Source organism: Carcharhinus amblyrhynchos, chromosome 13 (genome assembly GCF_965287045.1).
Source record: "Carcharhinus amblyrhynchos chromosome 13, sCarAmb.v2.hapA, whole genome shotgun sequence".
Taxonomy (NCBI): Eukaryota; Metazoa; Chordata; class Chondrichthyes; order Carcharhiniformes; family Carcharhinidae; genus Carcharhinus; species Carcharhinus amblyrhynchos.
In genome coordinates, this window is record NC_137336.1 from 74,578,259 (window position 1) to 74,599,525 (window position 21,267).

General features: G+C 40.9%; 1 protein-coding gene across 2 annotated transcripts in view; it reads right to left on the reverse strand.

Moving 5' to 3' along the window:
- LOC145351990 (NACHT, LRR and PYD domains-containing protein 3-like) overlaps positions 1-21,267 on the reverse strand; it is a 97,321-nt gene that overhangs the window by 40,232 nt on the left and 35,822 nt on the right. For both annotated transcript variants that reach the window (XM_080201843.1, XM_080201842.1), the window contains 4 exons: positions 19,020-19,186; positions 14,612-14,783; positions 14,446-14,505; positions 11,053-12,769 (listed from right to left, as the gene is read on the reverse strand). In XM_080201843.1, coding sequence (XP_080057969.1) covers positions 11,053-12,769; positions 14,446-14,505; positions 14,612-14,783; positions 19,020-19,186 — 2,116 coding nt within the window. The remainder of the gene's footprint in view (positions 1-11,052; positions 12,770-14,445; positions 14,506-14,611; positions 14,784-19,019; positions 19,187-21,267) is intronic.

Here is a 21,267-nt window from a genome sequence, read left to right on the forward strand (position 1 = left end):
ATTTGGAGTACATAATAAAGTACTTGATAGGGGACAGCTAACTTTATCTCAGCGGCGAATCTGTACAGAAAAGGTACTCCCACTTGCTATGTATGAGGCCAAAGTGAGATTAGTAGGCTGTGGATTTGAAGAGGGGTTAGGGTATCAAGATATCAGGGAGGACTCACATTGTAGGGAAAGTTAAGAATTTCTTAGCTATTTTGGAATCATATTCCTGGGACTGTAAATTGATTGACATGAAGGTATGTTTTTACAAGATGAAAAGTTTCAAAGGCAGGTTTGTTTTGAAACCATCCAAAGAAGCTAGTGACGTACAAAGTAGGTTATGGAAGTTGAACAAGTGTGTTTACAGATTGAATGATGCATCAAGAGTATGGCATTTTTCCGTGAGATCTCTCCTATTAAAAACAGGTTGTCTTCAGTTAGAGGCACAATCTTCTACTGGCACCATGAGGAGGGTTAGCTGATATTTTCATCATGCATGTTGATGATTTCCTGTGGGGAAGCTTTGTTGAATTTGAGCAAAGGGTAATGGAGAAGATAAAGAAGGAATTCAAGGTAAGAAGTCAGGCTTCTTGGGCCTTTAAACACAGTTTTAAACATTCAGCAAAACAAGTTAGGAGTGACATTGATTCAGCAGTTTTACTTTGAAAATGTTGATCATATCCCTATAACTTGGGTTAGGTCCTCACAAGAATAGGATTCAGCAATGAAGGGAAAAGCAGAATAGCTGAGAAGTTTGATGGGGCAGTTTAACTGTTCGTGCACTCGACAACTCCTGGTGCTAGCTAAAATGTGTTAGAGTGAGCTACCGTGATGAAACATGCTTCTGTTCAGGGAATTCTGAAGGTAAATCAAACACTAAAAATGTTACATTTGGAAAGATGCATGCTCGGGTACCCAGCCTTGGATAAGCCAGAAGATATGAGGTTGGTTAGTTTTTCTGATGCTTCACATGCCAATCTCCCAGGGTTTAGCATCTGTTTTAGTGAGAGAGATGAGGAATGTTGTCCATTGGCTTGAACCTAAAGACCAGTCTGAAATGATTATTCCAACACAAACACTGAGTAACAATAGGCTAGGAATCCTGCAGAAAATAACTGACTCTTCAAGGCACAAACTAGGAGTGTAATGGAAAACTCTGAACCTGCCTAGATGTGTGCAGCTCCAACAACACTCAAAAAACTCAACAGCATCCAGGATAAAGTAATAAGTTTGATTGTAACCCCTTCTCCAAATATTCAATCCCTCTACCATGATGAACAGTGGCAGCCACATGTACCATTTATGAGATGCACTGCAAGAACTCACCAAAGTTGCTCAGGCAGCATCTTCCAAACCCACAACCACCAACATCTAGAAGAACAGCAGTACAAATGCAAGTCACTCTCCATCCTGACTTGGAAATATATCACCATTTCTTTACTGTTGCTGGATCAAAATCCTGGAATTACCTCCCAAGCAGAACTGTAGCCGTACCTACAACTCAGAAATTGCGGTGGTTCAAGAAGGCAGTCTACCACCACTCCTGCAGGGCAGCTTAGATGGGTAACAAATGCTGGCCTAGTCAATGATGCCCACATCAATAAATGAATTTAAAGAGAGGACAGGTGATGTGTCAAAGGTGCAGCATGTGAGAGTTCCTGGGTATTGTTTTCATCCAGGACAAACCTGTCTGCATCAAATATTTGAATTTTGAGCAGCTTTGAGTCCATTTATGGACTGGTGGCTGAACTTCAGACATATAAGGGGGATAACTATCTGGACTCTTTACATCAGGAGACAGGCATACCTCTTAGGACAGGGTCTTTTGATTTGGTCACTGGTCAGGGACAAGAGATTCTGACAGCAACTGAGGCACATAAAAGTAGCCTGAGGGCATTAGCATAGGAGCCTCAGCTTTTACAACTGTCCAATAGGTTTGAGGTATTTTCAGGTTCTTTGGATGGAGAGTGAGGTGGATGAACTAACTGACCATGGCCTCATGGCTCAGGAAGTGGGGGGAGCAGTGTTAATAGAGAATTGTGTGTTAGGAAGTTGGAATAAAATGAAGAATTGGATAAAAAAGAAACTGAAAGACATCTAATTGGAGAGCTGTGAGACGCTGATTAGGCTAGTAGCAGGGTGAAACCGACACGGTGGCACAGTGGTTAGCACTGCTCCCTCAGAGTGCAAGGCAGCCAGGTTCAATTCCAGGCTCAGGTCACTGTGTGGAGTTTGCACATTTTCTCTGTGTCTGCATGGGTTTCCTCCCACAGTCTAAAGATGTGCAGGTTAGGTTGATTGACCATGATAAATTGACCTTAGAGTCAGGGGACTAGCAGGATAAATATGTGGAGTTACAGGAATAGGGCCTGGGTGGAATTGTGGTCAGTGCAGACTTGATGGGCCGAATAGTCTCCTTCTGCATTGTAAGGATTCTATGACAGTTTAAGCCAAATGGAGTCCAGCAATCCAATGACCTGGATCATAGCCACATCCAGTTTGCAAACATAATTTTTTCTTTCTCTCATCAAGAGCCAAGCTGTTGTGAAGAAAGCAGAAGAAGCTGTGTGTCAGACCACAGACATTTTATTCCAAACTAGAAGAGTTTCCAAAAGAAAACTACAGATCCCGTGTGTTAATTATTTGCCGGATTTGGCGCAGTGTTAAAAACTATTGAATATTGTTCTGGGGAAGGTGCATTCTCTGAGTTTAGGAAAGAATATAGATTTAGGATTTTTTTTGGGGGGGAGGGGTGTGGGTAATTCAAGCATATTATCTGGATAACCATCACTGTAGTTAATTGTAATTTTTCCTTCTTTACTGTTGTATTTTAAAGTTTAATAAACATTTTGATATTTGAATAATTTACAACAAGATTAACCCCTTTCCTTACCAGGTTTCATCTTTTCTTGCTTTTTTCTTAAAAAAAAATCACAAAAATAAACTGTTAAGAAGCAGTGTTCCAAATTTTCCTTTTGTGATCTGGGATGACCTCACATCGAGCATCAGCGCAGTTCATAACAACAGACAAGGAATTGACACCGTCCTCTCCCAGAAAGAACACAAATCCAGATCAGGGAATCAATTACTGATGTAAGGAGGGGTGATATCTTTCAGGGTTCCTCAAATTAGGCCACATGGGTAGAATTAGAAACAAAAAGGGGACAATCACATTGCTGTGAGTGTACAATAGACGCCCAAACAGTAAGGGAGAGATAAAAGGCCAGATATGTAGGCAAATCTCTTGAGAATTGTAAGAATAATAGGGCAATAATAAGAGGGGATTTTAACTTCCCTAACATTAACTGGGATAATCAAAACATGAAGGACTTAGAGGGGGTGGAATTCTTAAAATGTAACCAGGAGAGCTTTTTAGGCCAATTGTGATTACAAGAGAGGGTGTGGTGCTGGAGCTAGTTTTAAGGAATGAAGCCAGGCAAGTGGTAGAAGGTTCAGTGGGGGAGCATTTTGATGACAGTGACCATAACTCAGTAGGATTTCAGATAGTTACGGATAGGAACAAACATACACCTGGAATAAAGATTCTGAATTAAGGGAGGGCCAATACGAATAGGATAAGACAGGATCTGGCCAAAGTTAACTGGGAACAGCTACTTGTAGAAAAACCTACATCACAGCAATGGGATTCATTCCAAAACAAAATAGGAGAGGCACAGGCCCAACATATTCTTGTGAAAGTGAAGGTGGGAGCAAGATGTCTGAAGAACCCCGAATATCAAGGGACATCCAGGGTTGGATAAAGAAAAAAGGGAGCCTTTATGACATATACAGAGGGCTCAAAAAAGCCCAAGATGAGGTCAGGAAGTGCAGCGGGGTTACTTAAAAAATTAGGAGAGCGAAGAAGAGGCACGGAAAAATACAGGCAGGTAAAATAAAGGAAAATCCATAAGTATATTAAGGGCAAGAGGATGACCAGGTAACGAGTGGCACCGACTAGGGAGCAATGTGGCAATTTGTGAGTGGAGCCAGAAGACGTAGGTCAGGTTTTAAATGAATACTTTGCATCTGTGTTTACTACGGGAAAGGATGCTGTAGGTATAGATCTGAATCCAAAATTGGCTTAGTGGCAGGAGAATGACGACCAAAGGTTGTTTTTGTGACTGGAAGCCTGTATCCAGTGTGTTCCGCAGGGAGCAGAGCTAGATCCTTTGTTTGTAGTGTACGTTAATGATTCAGATGTGAATGCAAGAGGTATGCTAAGTAAGTTTTCAGATGACACAAAAAAAATGGCAACATGGTAAAGAGTGAGGGGAAAAGCCTTAGATTACTGGACAATCTAGACCAGCTGGTTAGATGAGGGGGGCAAAACAGCTGCAAATGGAATTTGACCGTGTAAAGTGTGAGAAAATACACTTTTGGACCAACAAGGCAAGGGAATATATAATGAATGGTCAGGCCCAAGGAGGTATACATGATCAGAGATACCTTGGTGTGCATGCCCATAGATCTCTGAAGACAGCAGCTCAGGTCGATAAAGTGGTTATGAAGGCATATGGGATAATTATCTTTATTAATCCAGGCACTGAATACAAGAGCAGGCAGTTTATGATGGAGCTGTATGAAATGCTGGTTAAGCCACAGCTGGAGTAGTGTGTACTTCTGGTGGGCATACTATAGGAATGAAGTGATTGCACTAGAGAAAATACAGAGGAGATTTACTGGGATGTAGCTTGGACTGGAGCTTTTCAGCAAGCAAGAGAGATTGGATAGGTTGGTTTTATATTCCTTGGAGCAGTGAAGGCTGAAGGGAGATCTGTTTGAGGTGTATAAAATCATGAGAGACATAGATAGAATGGCTAGGAAGAAGCTTTTCCACTTAGTAGAGGGATCAATAACCAGGGGCCGTAGATTTAACATAGAAACACAGAAGATTGGAGCAGGAGGTGGTAATTTGGCCCCTTGTGCCTGCTCCTGCCATTCATTACGATCACAGCTGGTTATCCAATGCAGTAGCCTAATCCTGCTTTCTTTCCATAACCTTTAATCCCATTTGCTGCAAGTGCGATATCCAGCCACCTCTTGAATACATTTAATGTTTTGGCATCAACTACTTCCTGTGGTAATGAACTCCACAGGCTCACCACTTTTTGCTCCCCTTACCTCTGTCCCAAAAGGACTCCTCCAAATCCTCAGACTGTGATCCCTGGTTCTGTAATACTTCACTATCGGGAACATCCTCCCTGCACCTACCATGTCTAAACCTGATAGAATTTTATAAGTCTCTATGAGATTCCCCCCTCATTCGTCTGAACTCCAGCAAAAACAATCCTAACCTAGTCAATATCTCCTCATACATCAGTCCCACCATTCCCGGAATCAGCCTGGTAAACCTTCGCTGCACTCTACCTTGAGATCAAGAACATCCTTCCTCAGAAAAGGAGACCAAAACTGCACACAATATTCTAGGTGTAGCCTCTCCCAAGGCGCTGTAAAATTGCAACACATCCTTGCTCCTGTACTCAAAATCTCTCACAATGAAGGCCAACATAGCATTTGCCTTCTTTACTGCCTGCTGCATCTGCACACTTATCTTGAGTGACTGGTGCACAAGGGCACCCACTTCCCTCTCCCAATTTACAACCCTCTTGTTTTTTCTTCCAAAGTGAATAACCTTACATTTATCCAAATTATATTGCATCTGCCATTGACTTGCCAACTCACCCAACCTGTCCAGATCATTCTGAAGGCTCTCTGCATCTCGTCACAATTAACCCTCTCTCCCAATTTGGTATCATCTGCAAACTTGAGTTGTTACATTTTGTTCCCTTGTTCAAATCATTAATATATATTGTGAATAGTTGGGATCCCAGCACCGATCCCTGTGACACCCCACTAGTTAGTGCCTGCAGATCTGAAAAGGACCCATTAATTCCTTCTCTTTGTTTACTCTCTGCCAACCAGTTTTTTTTATCCATCTCAATACATTTTCTCCAATCCCAAGAGCTTTAATCTCGCTTGATCTCTTATGCATTTTCTGAATATCTAAACATACATCAACTCTACTAGTTGCATCTTCAAAGAATTTCAACAGATTTGTCAAGCATTTCCCCTCAGGAGCATGAGTGTTACAGAAGATATGAGAAAAAACTTTTTCACCCAGGTGGTGGTGGGAATCTGGAATTTATTGTCTGAAAAGAAACCCTCAAAAGATTTATCAAGTCTTTAGATGAGCATTTGAAATGCCATAGTATATAAGGCAATGGGGTAAGTGCTGACAAATTGAATTAGAATAGATAGGTGCTTGATGGCCAGTGTAGACATGATGAGCTGAAGGGTCTTTTCCATGCTGTATTATCTCCTGGTAACAGAGTTCAGGACATGAACTTGCGATGGAAGGGGAAGGGCCCAGTTCTTATCGAAGTATCAACCACATGGGCAGGACAAGGAGGAGGTACTACATAGTCAACATGAAAACCGAGGCACCAAATTAAGCAGATCTTCAAAGGTCACAATTTCTGGATTATTACCTAAGCCACATGCAAACTGGCATTGGAGAAATCAAATTGGAGAGATGAATGCATGGCTCCAAGACTAGTGTAGAAGAAATGGGTTCAGGTTCATGAGACACTGGCACCAGTAATGGGTCAGTCTACACCCAAATGATGGATGGGCTGGTGTTCTTGCAAGCCACATACTAGGGAAGTAGAGAGGGTCTTAAACTAGACAGTGGGGGCAACGGATCAAATTTGGCAAGATGCAGTGAATCAAAGCACAGAGACAAGGCAAAACAGAAAGATATTATGAGAGAAGAAGAACAGACCATGACCTTAAAGGATAATGTGTACAAATCTAACAACAGCTCCACAGGTGAGAATACAGAGTATAAAAGGATACAACTAAAGATTCTGCATATTAATGCACTTATTATTCAAACAAAACAGATGAACTCAGAGCGCACATTGAAAAAAAAAAGTACAATTTGATAGTCATTACAGAGACATGACTGCAGGGGAACATGGGATTCAGGTCTGAATATTAAAGTGTGCAAGAAGAAAAGAAAATGAGGAATACATGGAGGGGTAGCTTGTTAATTAATGATAACATTAGCATTTCGCAAAAGGATGGCTGAAGCCAGGATGTGGAAACGACTTGGGTCAAGATGAGAAATGATAAAGGCAAGAAGTCACTTGTGCAAGTCGTGTGCGGGGTGTCTAACAGTAACCACATGGTAGATTGGTGAATAATTAATAAATAAATAGGAGCTTGTCAGAAAGACATGGCGATAATAAATGAGAAACTTTAATTTATATATGGACAGGAAATGTCAGGTGGGCAAAGGTAGCTTAGATAAAGAGTTCATTGAATGTTTTCAGGATCGTTTCTTTGAACAGCAAGTTCTGGAGTCAACCAGAGAGAAGCCTTTACTTGACCTGTACTGCGCAGCAAGATTAGAATAATTTCTGACCAAGGGTCATCCAGACTTGAAACATTGGGTCTATTCTCTCTCCACAGTTGTTGTCAGACCCGCTGAAATTTTCCAGCATTTTCTGTTTTGTTTCAGATTCCTGCGTCCACAATACTTTGCTTTTGTCTCAGATGAATTAACTCATAGTGAAGGCACCATGAGATAGCAGCAACCGTAACATGGCTGAATTTCAAATGCAGATTCTACACCCCACCCTGGCACAGTGTGTCTTCTGGCAGCAGAGGCAGTTCCTCATTGACCCGCCAGTGGAATCTTCTGGTCCCACTAATTTCTACAGTGTTTTGCGTGACTTGTACCCTCCACTGCAGAGAATGTGCATATAGGATCAGCCTGACGATTTTAAATTTAAATAAGGGTAATTAGAGGCAGTAAAGGTATGTTGACTGAAGTGAACTGGAAATTTAGGTTAAGGGATAATGTAATATAAACAGGGCCTAGTCTTAAGACTGATAAAATTGGATATCCTAAATTAAAGAATTGGGCATATTAAAATCAAACCCAGTCAAACCTTGGGCAGGCCAATTGTACAGTACACAAACATGTCTGGGCCTGATTCAATCACCCATCAAAGGTCATTGCCCCCTACTGATACTTAGCAGGAGATCATCGCACCCCATTGAAATGCACCGGCCTATTGTTAGAAACCCAGATCGGGCCTGACTTTATCACCACGAGTTCCTGCAGTTGGCTTAATCTGATAACAGGTTACATGTAAGCAACAACATGGAGATGGACACCTGGAGGTGGACCCTGGTGTCCTGTCAGGCAGACATCAAGAAACCCACTGGGTATTGGAACCCCCTCCTGGGACCTCATTGGCCAGAAGCCAGAAAAGTTTCTTGAAAGGCAAGCAGCCAGGGAATAAGGGGACATATTTTCAGACACCAGCAGCGAAGATTCGATGAAGGAGGCGACCCTTGACCATCCAGAAGACTGACCAGAGAAGAAAAGGAAGAAAGAAGCTGCCATCAAGGCTCACCTTCGTGACAACGGACCAGAGAGACTCAGAATTGAGTCTGCAGTTTTAACCAAACCATCTTTGCGGATAGTATATTTGAATCTGGTGTATCCTCTTGTTTTATGTGGGTAATTTAAGGGTTAATAGTGTTATTATAAATAAACTTATTGAACCTTTACTTGTGTTTGTCCTTTGTCCATCTTGGAGGAAGCAATCTGGTCGAAAGTATCTGAGAATTAACAGGTACAACAATAGGTCAACAGACGCAGTGACAAATATTTTCAGGGAATATTTTAAATTCATAGAATAGGTACATTCCAACAAGTAAGAAAATGTCCAGGGAACTGACCCATCATCCATGGTTAAATAGAGATTAAATATTGTATTGATCTTAAAGAGAAGCACATAGTTGTAGGACTAGGGGGCACAGCCTCAAGATAAAGGGGGGGCGGTTTAGAACGGAGTTGAGGAGGAACTTCTTCACTCAAAGGGTGCTGAATCTCTGGAATTCTCTGCCTGTTGAAGTGGTGGAGGCTGCCTCGCTAAATATTTTTAAGACGCGGGTTGATGGGTTTTTGATGAGAGGGGATTAAGGGTTATGGGGAGAGGGCGGGAATGTGGAACTGAGCCACGACAGATCAGCCATGATCTTATTGAATGGCGGGGCAGGCTCAAAGGACTAGCTGGCCTACTCCTGCTCCTATTTCTTATGTTCTTATGTTCAAAGACAAGTCAAAAGATTGGACAGACTATAAGGAACATCAAAGGATGACAAGAAGATTAATAAGGAGGGGAAGCATGAAAGAAAGCTAGCCAGAAATATAAAAACAGATGAAGAGTTTTTATGAATATTTAAAACAAAGTTAACGATGTGAGCTCTGCACCTATAGAAAGTGAGTCTAGATAATTGATATTGGAAAATAAGGAGATGGCAAATGAATTGAACAGCTTACATCCACGTAGTAGCAAGAGTTGAACTCAAGAGGGGAGGAGAGAGAGTGACTGCTTTCGATGTTAAGGCACCACTTCACTGAGCGTGGCATCGTGGAAAACAAGCAAAACTGGAGTCAAAGGGAATGAGAGAGAAAACTATCAGCTGATTGGGTCGTACATAGCACAAAGAAAGTTGTGGTTGTTGAGGTCAAACACCTCAATCCTAAGACATTACCAGAAGAGTTCCTCAAGGTGGTATCTCAGACTCAACATCTTAAATATTTCATCAATGATCTATCACAATGTCAGGAGTTGGAATGTTTATGAAAAATGTTCAGCACCATCTGCAACTCCTCAAATAGTGATGTAGCAAGACTTGGACAAATTCAGGATTGAGCTTAGCAACGACAGGCAATGACCAACTCCACCAAGAGAGGATTCAAACATTTCCTTCACTGTAACCTCCAGTATCAACATTCTGTGGGTTACCATTGACCAGTAACTTAACCGATCAACCATATGAAAAGCACGTTGGAAGTTGAAATTCTGTAGCAGATAACTCACCTCCCAACTTCCCAAAGTTTGTCCATCATCTACAAGGTGCAAATCAGGAGCATAATGGAATACTCTACTTGCCCGAGAGAGTGCAATTCCAACAACACTCAAGAAGTTTGATACATCCAGGACAAATCAGCTCAGTTGATTGGCACCCCATTCACTAGTCAATCCCTCCACAACTGATGCACAGTAGCAACTCAGGAAGATGCCTTCTACAGCATTTTTCAAAACCATGACCTCTACCATCCGGAAGAACAAGAGCAGCAAATGCATGGGAACACCACCACCTTCCCTCCAAGCCTCATACCATCCTGACTTGTAAATATATCATCATCCGTTCAATGTCGCTGATTCAAAAGCCTGGGGCTTCCTTCCTAAAAGCACTGTGGGTTTTCGTACAATGCATGGACTGCAGCGGTTCAAGCATCTCTCCATAGCTTCTCTAGGGCAATTAGGGATAGATAATAAATGTTGGCCTATCTAATGAAACCCACAACAAATTGTAATGGTGTAACAAATTGTCCCTAAATTAGTCTTCCCTCAATGTGGAATGCCATAAGCATAGACAAGGGTCATGGGTGGAGGGGAGACAATGTTAAAATGGTGGCGCGGGCTCGTTGGGCCCAAGGGCCTGTTTCCCGGGCTGCTTTGTTCTTTGTTAACACATGAATGAATGAAAAAGTAATGAATAGAACCAAGAGAAATTTAAAATAATTAGACCTGACAACATCTTTCCATACAATTATCAAATTAAAAATATTTCAGTCTCCACACCAGAAACCATCTCATCATTTAGGATGTTATATGGGACTTATTTTCCTTTGGGATCGGCACAGCTCAGTTTGTGGTCAATTAGGATTAGAATTTCTAAAGCATTTTTTTCTGCTCTGGTGTCTTATGTTTAGAATATCTATATTCCATTCTTGTAAATAGATATTACTGTTTCTTTTCATCATAGTTTTATGCTCATACTCTTCAGTCATCACTAAGTAAGCCACAACTTGTTAGCAAAGGCCTTATTTTCCACCTTGTAATTTTACATCCTTCTTTTGAGAAGCTTTTCTGAGTCTGCCTCTTTTTGCTTGACCTGGAAAGTATTTTTTTAATTTTGTTTCATAGTAAATGCTGTTTAAACAATGAAATACTAGCTACGAAGTAAACAAACAGTTACCTCAGTCCCTCGCATTTGTGCAGAATGGGTTCCAGCCGCTGGAGACCTTCACACTGAATATAGCACTTCTGTAGATTGAGATATTTTATTGTATCACAGAGTCCAATGGTCTGAGACAAGACTGCACAGTCAACTGGAGTCAGTCGCAATTCACGAAATGAAAGTGTTTCCATAGATCCCACTGTCTTCTCAGCCAATGCTTTATTCTGAGATTCAAACAAATAATGAAATGTATTCAGGAGGTTCCTTTTACCAGTTTCACCTCTTGTGTTTCCAATCTGTCCTTCAATCTTCTCCATCACCCAATCAATCACTTGACAGGTTGTTTTTTTAACAAATGGACCCAGGAACTTCTCCAGAGGACAAGCTGCCTGTGAAGAGGAGAGACCAGCAACAAAACGGAGAAATATTTCAAATCGCCCATCTTCTTTGCTGTGGGCTTCCCTAAGGAGTTTCCCAATGTCCCCGGGATTTGGGATCAGAAATTGAAAGAGTGCAGCTACAAACTCTTGGATGGTGAGATGTGGGAATGTGTAAACTACACTCTGGGCAGAATCATGTCTCTCCAAAAGTTCCATCAGAAACCCAGACAGGAACTGGGAAGGTTGCAGATTGTAGTTGATCAAATCACCATTTCTAAACAGAATCTTCTTGTCAGAGACTCCTGTGAAGGCCATCTCGCCAATCTTCAGAAGTATATCACAGGGGTTTTCAATCTCCGGGCTATGGTGTTGCAAAATGTTGTAAATATAGTAGGAATATAGTTGGGTGATGGTCTTGGGAATATGATGTTTCCTGCCTATTTGTGTAAAGAAGGGACCCAGTGACAGACCGAGGATCCAGCAGTAGGAAGGGTTGTAGCACATGGTGTACAAGATCTCATTCTCCTCCACATGTTTGAAAACAGCTGCTGCCACTTCTTTATTTTCAAAAAACTTGTTGAAATATTGCTTGCGTTCATCACCAACCAAACCCAGGATTTCAGCCCAGACACTGACTGTAGCCTTTTCCAATAAATGTAATGCAGTAGGGCGGGTGGTCACTAGCACTGAACATCCTGGGAGCAGTTTGTGCTGTATTAAACCGTACACAATGTCAGACACTTCACCCCAGCATTCGGGGCCTGTGCACATGGACTGATTGCCAGCAAAATTGATAGTTTCCTTGAATTCATCCAAACCATCAAATATAAACAGCAATCCCTCTGGGTTCTTCCAGACTTCAATCAGAGTATTCCCAAAATAAGGATAGAAATTGAGGATTAGATTCCTCAGGTTTATTCTGCAGTTAACAGTGTTCAAATCCCGGAACTTAAAACTGAAAACAAATTGGAAGTGTGCGTAAATTTTTCCAATGGCCCAGTCATAAACAATCTTCTGTACCATTGTTGTTTTTCCAATTCCTGGTACCCCACTCACTGCTGCTGAATTCCCAGCTTCTGATTTTCTCCAGGAAAAGCTACTGTGGAACAACTGATCCAATCGGATTTTTTCTAGTTCTCTCCGGAGATGTTTCTTTCTCCATTCTTCATGGTCTCGGCCTCTTGCCAGCAATTCATGTTCGACAAGTGTCCGATCTCGAACAGCAGAAATAACTGTTAGCTCAGCGTACCGATCAACCAGCTGGAAAATCTTAACCTTCTCCTTCATTAGAATCGTGTTCACTGTCAGTGTTTCAGTTTGTAGCCGGAGTGTCTCCTTGTGTTTCTGTTGAACATCTTAAATTAAAACAGACAGACAGAAAGTGGCTCTCAGTTTAACTATGTTATAAAAACAATTTTCCAAGTCTATTTCAGCATTCAGTAATGGGACAAGACTTCATTCGCACTTTCAAAAGATAAGTTAACTCTCTTTCTCTCGCGAAATATATCGTCAGACCTGTTGAGTGTTTCCAACATTTGCTTTCTGTTGCAGATTTTCAGTATCCACAGTCAGTGAATTAAGATAATAGAAGACAAGATTAAGGGAAGGATAAGGTTTTAATGGATGTTACGTGGTCAAGACATTGCTACTCGAATGTTTTAATGGAATTCACAACATTAGAGATATTTCCCGAATTCCCCCCTCAAAGGTCTATCTCTAAACTTTCAGCTATGCACCCCAGTTCGAGATGCCACAGCCAGAGGAAATAGTTTTTTTTTCCAATCTACCCTTTCAGTCCTCCTTAAAATCTTTGATCAAATCACCTCTTCAACTTTTAAATTCCAGGGACTGGAAATCTGGTCTGAGGAATCTCTTTTCATAATTAATGTCTTAGAGTTCAGGTCTTATCAGTGCTATCATATCTACACTATACTCATTTGGAGATCAATATAGACAATGTGTCTGCTCGAGGAGCTGCTCATCATCCTGCAGCTCTCATCTAAGCAGGTTTTTGAACAGCTGAAGCATGAATTCTATTCCCTTGTATTCTCTCCTCTAGATATGAAGGTCAGCATTCCATTAGACCTTTTACTTCTTTTCTGTTCTTGACAAACTGAATCCCCAAATGTCGGCGAATCGCAACTGTGTGCAGCTTTTAACCATTTAGAAAGTGTCCTATTGGATAATTTTTATAACAGCCCTGTCAGATCAGTAATAAGCATGAGTATAAGAACTCTAATCCACCTCATCACATCCTATTCAGACAAAAAACATTTACAGTGCATTGGAACTGATCGACTAATAAACATACTTTCTAATTTTGTTTTGGTCTGTGTTTCCGATAATGCAGCTTTGGGAAAGTACAAACATGTCAGTTTAAAAATAATTTAAAAAGTGAATACAAGGTTATTCTCAGAGTAGAATGAGGTAGAAGAAGGTTCTCTTTCTTATCAAAATCCATTGGAAAACTACTCAATTAATTTGAAGTCACCATGAACATCGTCTTTTACTTTTCTCCATGGCTACTGCTTCATGGATGAACACTCTGAGATTGGATACATTTCCTGACCAGTTATTTTGTGCTGTAAAAGGATAACAATTCTCCAACTCTTCCCTGGCAGCTTATATTGAGATAGCTTCCAAGGAAGCAGTTAATTCTTCACATCTCACCCAAGGCACTATGCTTTGCTGTGACCACGGCATGAATGTGCTGTGCAGAGAAGAATTTCAGTAAGGATCCTAAGGTGTGTGTAGAATTTTAGAGAGTATCAGGACCCTGCCATTTGTGTATGGGATTTCAGGATTGTGCCAAGTGTGTACAATAATTCACAAGTGATAGCAATCTCTATATTTAGAGATGGTATGAATTATAACTTTATGCAGAACATTTGAGAGTTTATGGCAAATCTAAAATACGTTTAATCCTGTTGTCTCAGCCTTTGCAGTTCTGATTTTCAGATTCTGACAATCACTGAACAAGTGATTCTCAAAAGTGAAACATACAGTTTAAAATCTCCATTTCATCATTTACCTTTCAGGTGATTGGATATTTCGGATACATTTCCCTTCATGTTCATATGGAAATCAGGACCTGTTTAAATCAATTCATATGTCATGAAATCAAATGTATGAGATGGTATTGCAATAACTGCAGTGTTTGAATCTGAAATTGAGTTCACTGTGTGATTTTACCATACCAAGTTCCTGTATTTCTTTCAATATTTTATCCAACTTTGGCACAGAGTTGCGCATTTGCACAAAGGATTCCCACATCGCTCTTCGGGCCTTAGATCCTTTCTCCATCACCAGATTTAGCAGCAGTTTGGAACTATCTTTCCGGTTTTCCTTCTGTGCGAGCTCAATGATTTTCTGTAAAGTACAGTAATGAATAATGAGGAGAAGAGCAAAAGGTAAACACTGAAAATGAGGAAGAATTGATCTGCTCAGTGGTGGGATTTTCCAGTTGTTTTAAGCCCAGAGCACAGTCACTTGGCCAGTTCCTGATCCATGGTGAACCTGGGTGAATATTTTGCAAATATTATAATTTAGTCAATAAGGAAAGTAAAGCTGATGAAACTAAATCAGATATATACTTCAAGGAGGAGGAGGAATCAGAATCTACAGTAATTTGAATGTGATTAGTTTTCTCTGTACTCAAGTGCATGACATCAGATTGCTAAGTGACAATGTGATCATTTACTTCCTGTTGTCACATCTGGTAATTTGCTCAGAAATAAAAGAGCAGTGAATCAGAACTCAGATGGCAGGGAAGGAGAGTTTCTGAACAGAGAAAGTCAGCAAGTCAGAAGTTACAACAAAGAAATTATTGTTTGATTTATTTGACAAATCAGCTAATGATTAAAATATAACAATTCAAACACTTCCCTCAGTAATTAAGACATACAAATTCATTATCCTACACATCTACTATCTGTACAAATGCTTGGTAACAAGGGACACGTGAGCATCGGTGAACCTTATGTAGTCAAGACTCTAATCACCAGATTAGAATTATATACAGCATTTACTATAGATAAATGTTGCACAGCTTTTCACATAAGTAGTCATTTGATAAACCCAATACAAAGCAGATGAGCATGAGTGATCAAAACAGAAATGGTATGTTTTAAACAATACAGGAAAATAGATAACTGGAATTGAAGAGTGAGGAATAAGAGAGCTGAATCCATGGCCACAAGTCATGGTGTGAAGGAGTAAGCGCACAAGAGATCAGCAACACATCAGAAAATTTCAGGGACACAGGAAGGTTTTACAGCTGGATTAGCTTACAGGTCAAGACAATGAAGTTTATTTAAACATGAGGGCGGAAATTTTAAACTGAATAATTCAAAGGAGTCATTATAAGTCAGCGTAAGTGTAGAATTTGAATAGGATCTGAGGGAGATCAGGAAACAAGCAGTGGAATTTTTGATTTCCTCAAGATTAGAAGTAATGGAAGGCCGCCAGGAGTGAACAAAGCTAAGTATGAAAATTCAGCAGGGTACGAGCTAATGCAGGATTTGAAACAGGCAATGCTATGAGAATAGAAACAGGTGATATTTTTGATGGGTTTGGCAGTTCAACTTGGTTTGTTGGGAAATAATGGATAGTATGATTCAATATCAGAACTGAAGAGGGGCATGGAATTAAGAGTCTGTACTGGGAATAATAAACTATGGCTTTTGTTATCCAATACTTAACTGGGTAGAAATGCAAACCAAAGAAAGCCTTACAAAATGAAGATTGGCCCCAAGAATTTGAAGCCGTCCTTCCTGTCCTCTTGACTTTTCTGTTTCAACATTTGCTAGCAGAGATTACTACCTTCAAGGTTCTTCATCCGAACTCCTAAATGTCTTACTCTAGGACTTCAATAACTTTCTTCTATTTGCCATTTCTACATTGTGTACCACAACTTCTGGCTCAATCCCATTCCCTGTAGAATATTCTCTATCACAGAAACCCAAAAGTGCAGAAGGAGACCATTCAGCCCATCAAGTCTTCACGGACAACAATCCCACCTGCAACCCCACATATTTATCCTGCTAATTCCTCTAAGCTATGCATACAAGCACACTAAGGGGCAATTTAGGATGGCCAATCAACCTTACCTGTACATCTTTGGACTGTGGGAGGAAACTGGAGCACCCAGACGAAACCCATACAGACATATGGAGAATGTACAAACTCCACACAGATAGTGACACAAGGTGGCAATCAAACCCAGGTCTTTTGGAGCTGCGAGACAACAGTGCTAACCACCACACCATCTATGGTATTGTTAATCCTGGCAAATGGAAGCAAAATATCATGTATTAACATAGGGCTCACAGAACTATCTGTCTGGCCACTAACTATGGAACCTCCTTCCATTTACCAGGATTAACAATATCTTAGACGGCATGTTGCTAACTATGGAGCCTCCTTTAATGACTGCATTTCTATTCTTAGCTGGTACCTCTGCGAAGTTGTTTGCTCAATTCTGCCCTGGCCTGCACACCACAAAACTGTTGTTTCCCCCCAGCGATTTAGAATGCTGAGTTACAGTTTGAGAATGGCACAAACGCCAATAGCTCCTATACAACCTACTCTTAGAACCATAGAACATTACAGCACAGAAACAGGCCTTTTGGCCCTTCTTGGCTGTGCCAAACCATTTTTCTGCCTTGCCCCACTGACCTACACCTGGACCATATCCCTCCACACTCCTCTCATCCACGTACCATGTATCTTCCAGACAGCCATTCATTTACTATGCTGAACTTTCACCATCTCTCTGCTGGCCATCTCCTAGAACATCTTAAGATACTTGGCGGCATGGTAGCACAGTGGTTAGCGCTACTGCTTCACAGTGCCAGGGATTCGGGTTCAATTCCCAGCATAGGTCACTGTCTGTGTAGAGTTTGCACATTCTGCCCATGGCTGGGTGGGTTTTCTCCAGGTGCTCCAGTCTCCTCCCACATTCTGAAAGACATGGTGGTTAGGTGCATTGTCCTGAACAGTTGCTGGACTGAGGCGACAAGAGGAATTTCACAGTAACTTCATTGCAGTCGTAAATGCAAGACTGTAAGTCTTAGGAAAAAAAATTATTTTTTAGAATTTAATTACAACCTTGTACATTAATTAATGCTTCTAGACACACTGTGTTAAGTCTCTGAATAATAATTCCTTTATTCTTATACTTACCCTGACTGAAATGTTAACTAGTTTAATTACTATAGAAATACAATACATTACTGATTTTTCTTTTATTAGTAATTAAAACCACAACTCCAGGTCGTGGAGGGGTTAATGAGGGGAGATTTGATAGTGTTTTATAAAATTATGATGGGTACAGATAGAGTGGATGCAAGCAGGCTTTTTCCACTGAGGCTAGGAAAGAAAAAACTAGAGGACATGGGTTAAGGGTGAAGGGGGAAGTTTAAAGGGAATATGGGGGGGCTTCTTCACACAGAGCGATGGGAGTGTGGAATGAGCTGCCAGATGAAGTGGTAAATGCGGGCTCACTTTTAACATTTAAGAAAAACTTGGACAGGTACATGGATGATGGCAGATAGAGTTTAATGGCAGATGGAGTTCAATGCAGACAAGTGTGAGGCATTGCACTTTGGAAGGACAAACAAAGGTAGAATGTACAAGGTAAATGGTAGGACATTGAAGAATGTAGTAGAACAGAGGGATCTGGGAGTACAGATACATCATTCCCTAAAAGTGGCGTCATAGGTAGATAGGGTCGTAAAGAGTGCTTTTGGAACATTGGCCTTTATAAATCAAAGTATTGAGTATAAGAGTTGGAATGTTTTGGTGAGGTTGTATAAGACATTGGTGAGGCCAAATTTGGAGTATTGTGTGCAGTTTTGGTCACCTAATTGCAGGAAGGATATTAATAAGGTTGAAAGACTGCAGAGAAGGTTTACAAAGTTAGAGGGAAAAAAAAAACAACATTCAATAAAGTTATCAAGCTGCAATCCTATGAGTTATTCATTACATATTTGGAAATACATTCATCAGGCCCACACTGTTTCTTCTCTCTCCAGTACAGGGAGATGGAAAGAGACAACTTGCCCAAGCTTAAATGGTATTGGTTGGGAGGTGGCAGTGGTAAATGAGAAACAAATCTGAGCAAACAATAGGTAAGATTTTATGTTATTTAAAACTCATTCTCTTACCTAGAGTTAAAATTGTGATCATATTTCAGTGAGCAGGTGGGCAATATGTGGAACACGCTCCCTTGGGTGATTGCTGTCAGCACTGAATTATTCAAATGCAAATTAGGCAGATTTGTTTCACAAAATAACATTTTGGAATGTAGCATATGATTAATTAAGGGTCTAGCATCTGCTGGGTGTAACATTTGTGGGAGAAATAGGTGATAGTGGTTTTAAAAGCTCTGCTGGGATTTTCCCCATTTCATATCTGGGTTTGTTGTAGATAAACTGATTGCAATGATTAGTCAATAACTTCAATGTCATCACAACAGATTATGGTCATGATGTTAAAAAGTGATTTAGACAGACATTTTACCCACATCATAATTAATTTGTGCTTACTCTGTCTCTTTTGTGATGAGAAAATAATCCAAACTCATTCAGAGTCTCTCGCACTTACCCAATGTTCTTGTCCACTGAAATGCCTTTTAAATGTTAACTGTCCGCTGATTCCGTCCACCACTTCTTCAATCGCATGCTCTAGTCTGTCCCGATAGAATTTTGAAAACTGGAATAGCTTGTAATCATTGTATTTCATCAAGAATTGAGTGGTTGTAGAGTTTGGATCTGTGAACATCAATGAAATTAAAACACATCATTGGCCTTCTACTCAGTCCACTTTAATTTCTTTTATCAAAGAAGTAATTTCCTCTTCAAATCATTTCATCAAGAATCACCTTAAAACCTGCACATACCACCGTTCTTCACCCTAGCTTGTTCCACTGACACTAATGGGCAATTTAGAACAGACAATCCGCCTAACCCACATATGTTTGGACTGTGGGAGAAAACTGGAGCACCCACAGGAAACCCACACTAACATCGGGAGAATGTGCAAACTCCACACAGACAGTGACCCAAGCCGGGAACTGAACCTGGGTCCCTGGCGCTGTGAGGCAGCAGTGCTTCAAGCACAACTTATTTTTGTTTTTTTCAAATTCCAAACCTCCGGATTATCCCCTGTACCTCCAAATGTTCACTAATTTGACTCCAAAGTCCAAATACCAAGACTAGATTTCTGCCTTGAGATTGGCTTCATAAAGCCTCCATTTAAAACATCTGCCTGAGTTTCCAATTTTCAGTTCAAAGGGCTGGGGTAGAATTGTTATTAAGGCAGGCAACCTCGGATGAAGTGAGGAGACTGCCAGGTGCTGAGGCCACCCACCAGCCATGCCCCATCAATGCCACTCATGATTCCACATCAAACTATACTGAAAAACATTCCTAGGCTCCTCATACAGCCCATGACAACATATTCCAACCTCAAAAAACCCTCGTGGCCTGATGGCAGGTACGACTCCCCAAAGAAGCTCACTGGGCTCCCATGGCAAGGTATGCCCCCTTCCTGCCCCCGCTCACCTGCCCTTTATAGTCCTAAATCAATTTACTGCCAACTCATGCTAACCCATGCCTCCCGCCTACTACCTCCTACCTTTAAATCTACTGTGTCAATTCAACCATTTTCCACCATGGGCAGACCTCAGGACCATGCAGAGATGGAATACAAATTTAATAGAACTTCAAGTGCTGCTAAATTCACTATATTGAAAAAGAAAACTCTCAAACCCAATGACTACATTTACAATATTTCAACTAAACAAAACCTTATAACAACAAACATTTTGCGACAAACATGCAAACTAGGAGCAAGGATAAGACATTCGGTCCTCTGACGTGCTCCGCCTTCAATGAGCTCATGTTGTGTCTTCCACAGTAAATAAGGTGAAGGCTATTAAAATAACAATACTCTAATTCCGTCCTTACTTTGATTTCCAATTCCTTGGAAGATGTGTGTTTTATCAAAAAAAATTCACATCTTCTACCTCCATTAAAGTTGTTGGATTTGAGAAACACTTCCAGCTTCACTACATAGTCATAATCATAGAGTCACAAAGATTTACAGCATGGAAACAGGCCTTAGGCCTAACTTGTCCATGCCTTCCTTTCTTTTAAGCCACTAAACTAGTCCCAATTGCCCGAGTTTGGCCCTTATCTCTCTATACCTATCTCACTCATGTAACTGTCTAAATGCATTTTCAAAGACAAAATTGTACCCACCTCTACCACTACCTCTGGCAGCTCATTCCAGTTACTATCCTTAGTGTGAAAAAATTGGGCCCTGGATCCTTTTGTGTCTCTCCCCTCTCACTTCAAACTTATGCTCTCTGGTTTTAGATTGCCCTACTTTTGGGAAAAGATGTAGATTATCTAGCAGACCTATGCCCCTCAAAATTTCATGGACTTCTAGAAGGTCACCCCTAAGTCTCCTATGCTCCAGGGAAAACAAGTCCCAATCTATCCAGCCTCTCCCTGTAACTGGACTGGAATGCACTGAAGCATTCTGGGTCCCTGTACAGGCAGTCCTACTGCCTATGTTGGTTTTTGTGTAACAAGACAATCCTCTCAAGTTAGGGGCTGATGTGAAGTATCCCACCCTTTGAGTTTTCTGGGCTTTGCTATAAGTGGAGCTGCTGCCCACGTGCCTACTTTGTCAACAGAGTCACGTTAAGCTTTGGAGTAGCAACAAATGACTGCCCAGCTAAATTCTCTAAGCTCAGTGTGCTTCCTTGGACCAAGTGATCTAAAGTAAGGTCATCTTTGGTTTGCAAAAAATTGGAATTTTTGGATCCCATGAAAATGCCATTGTG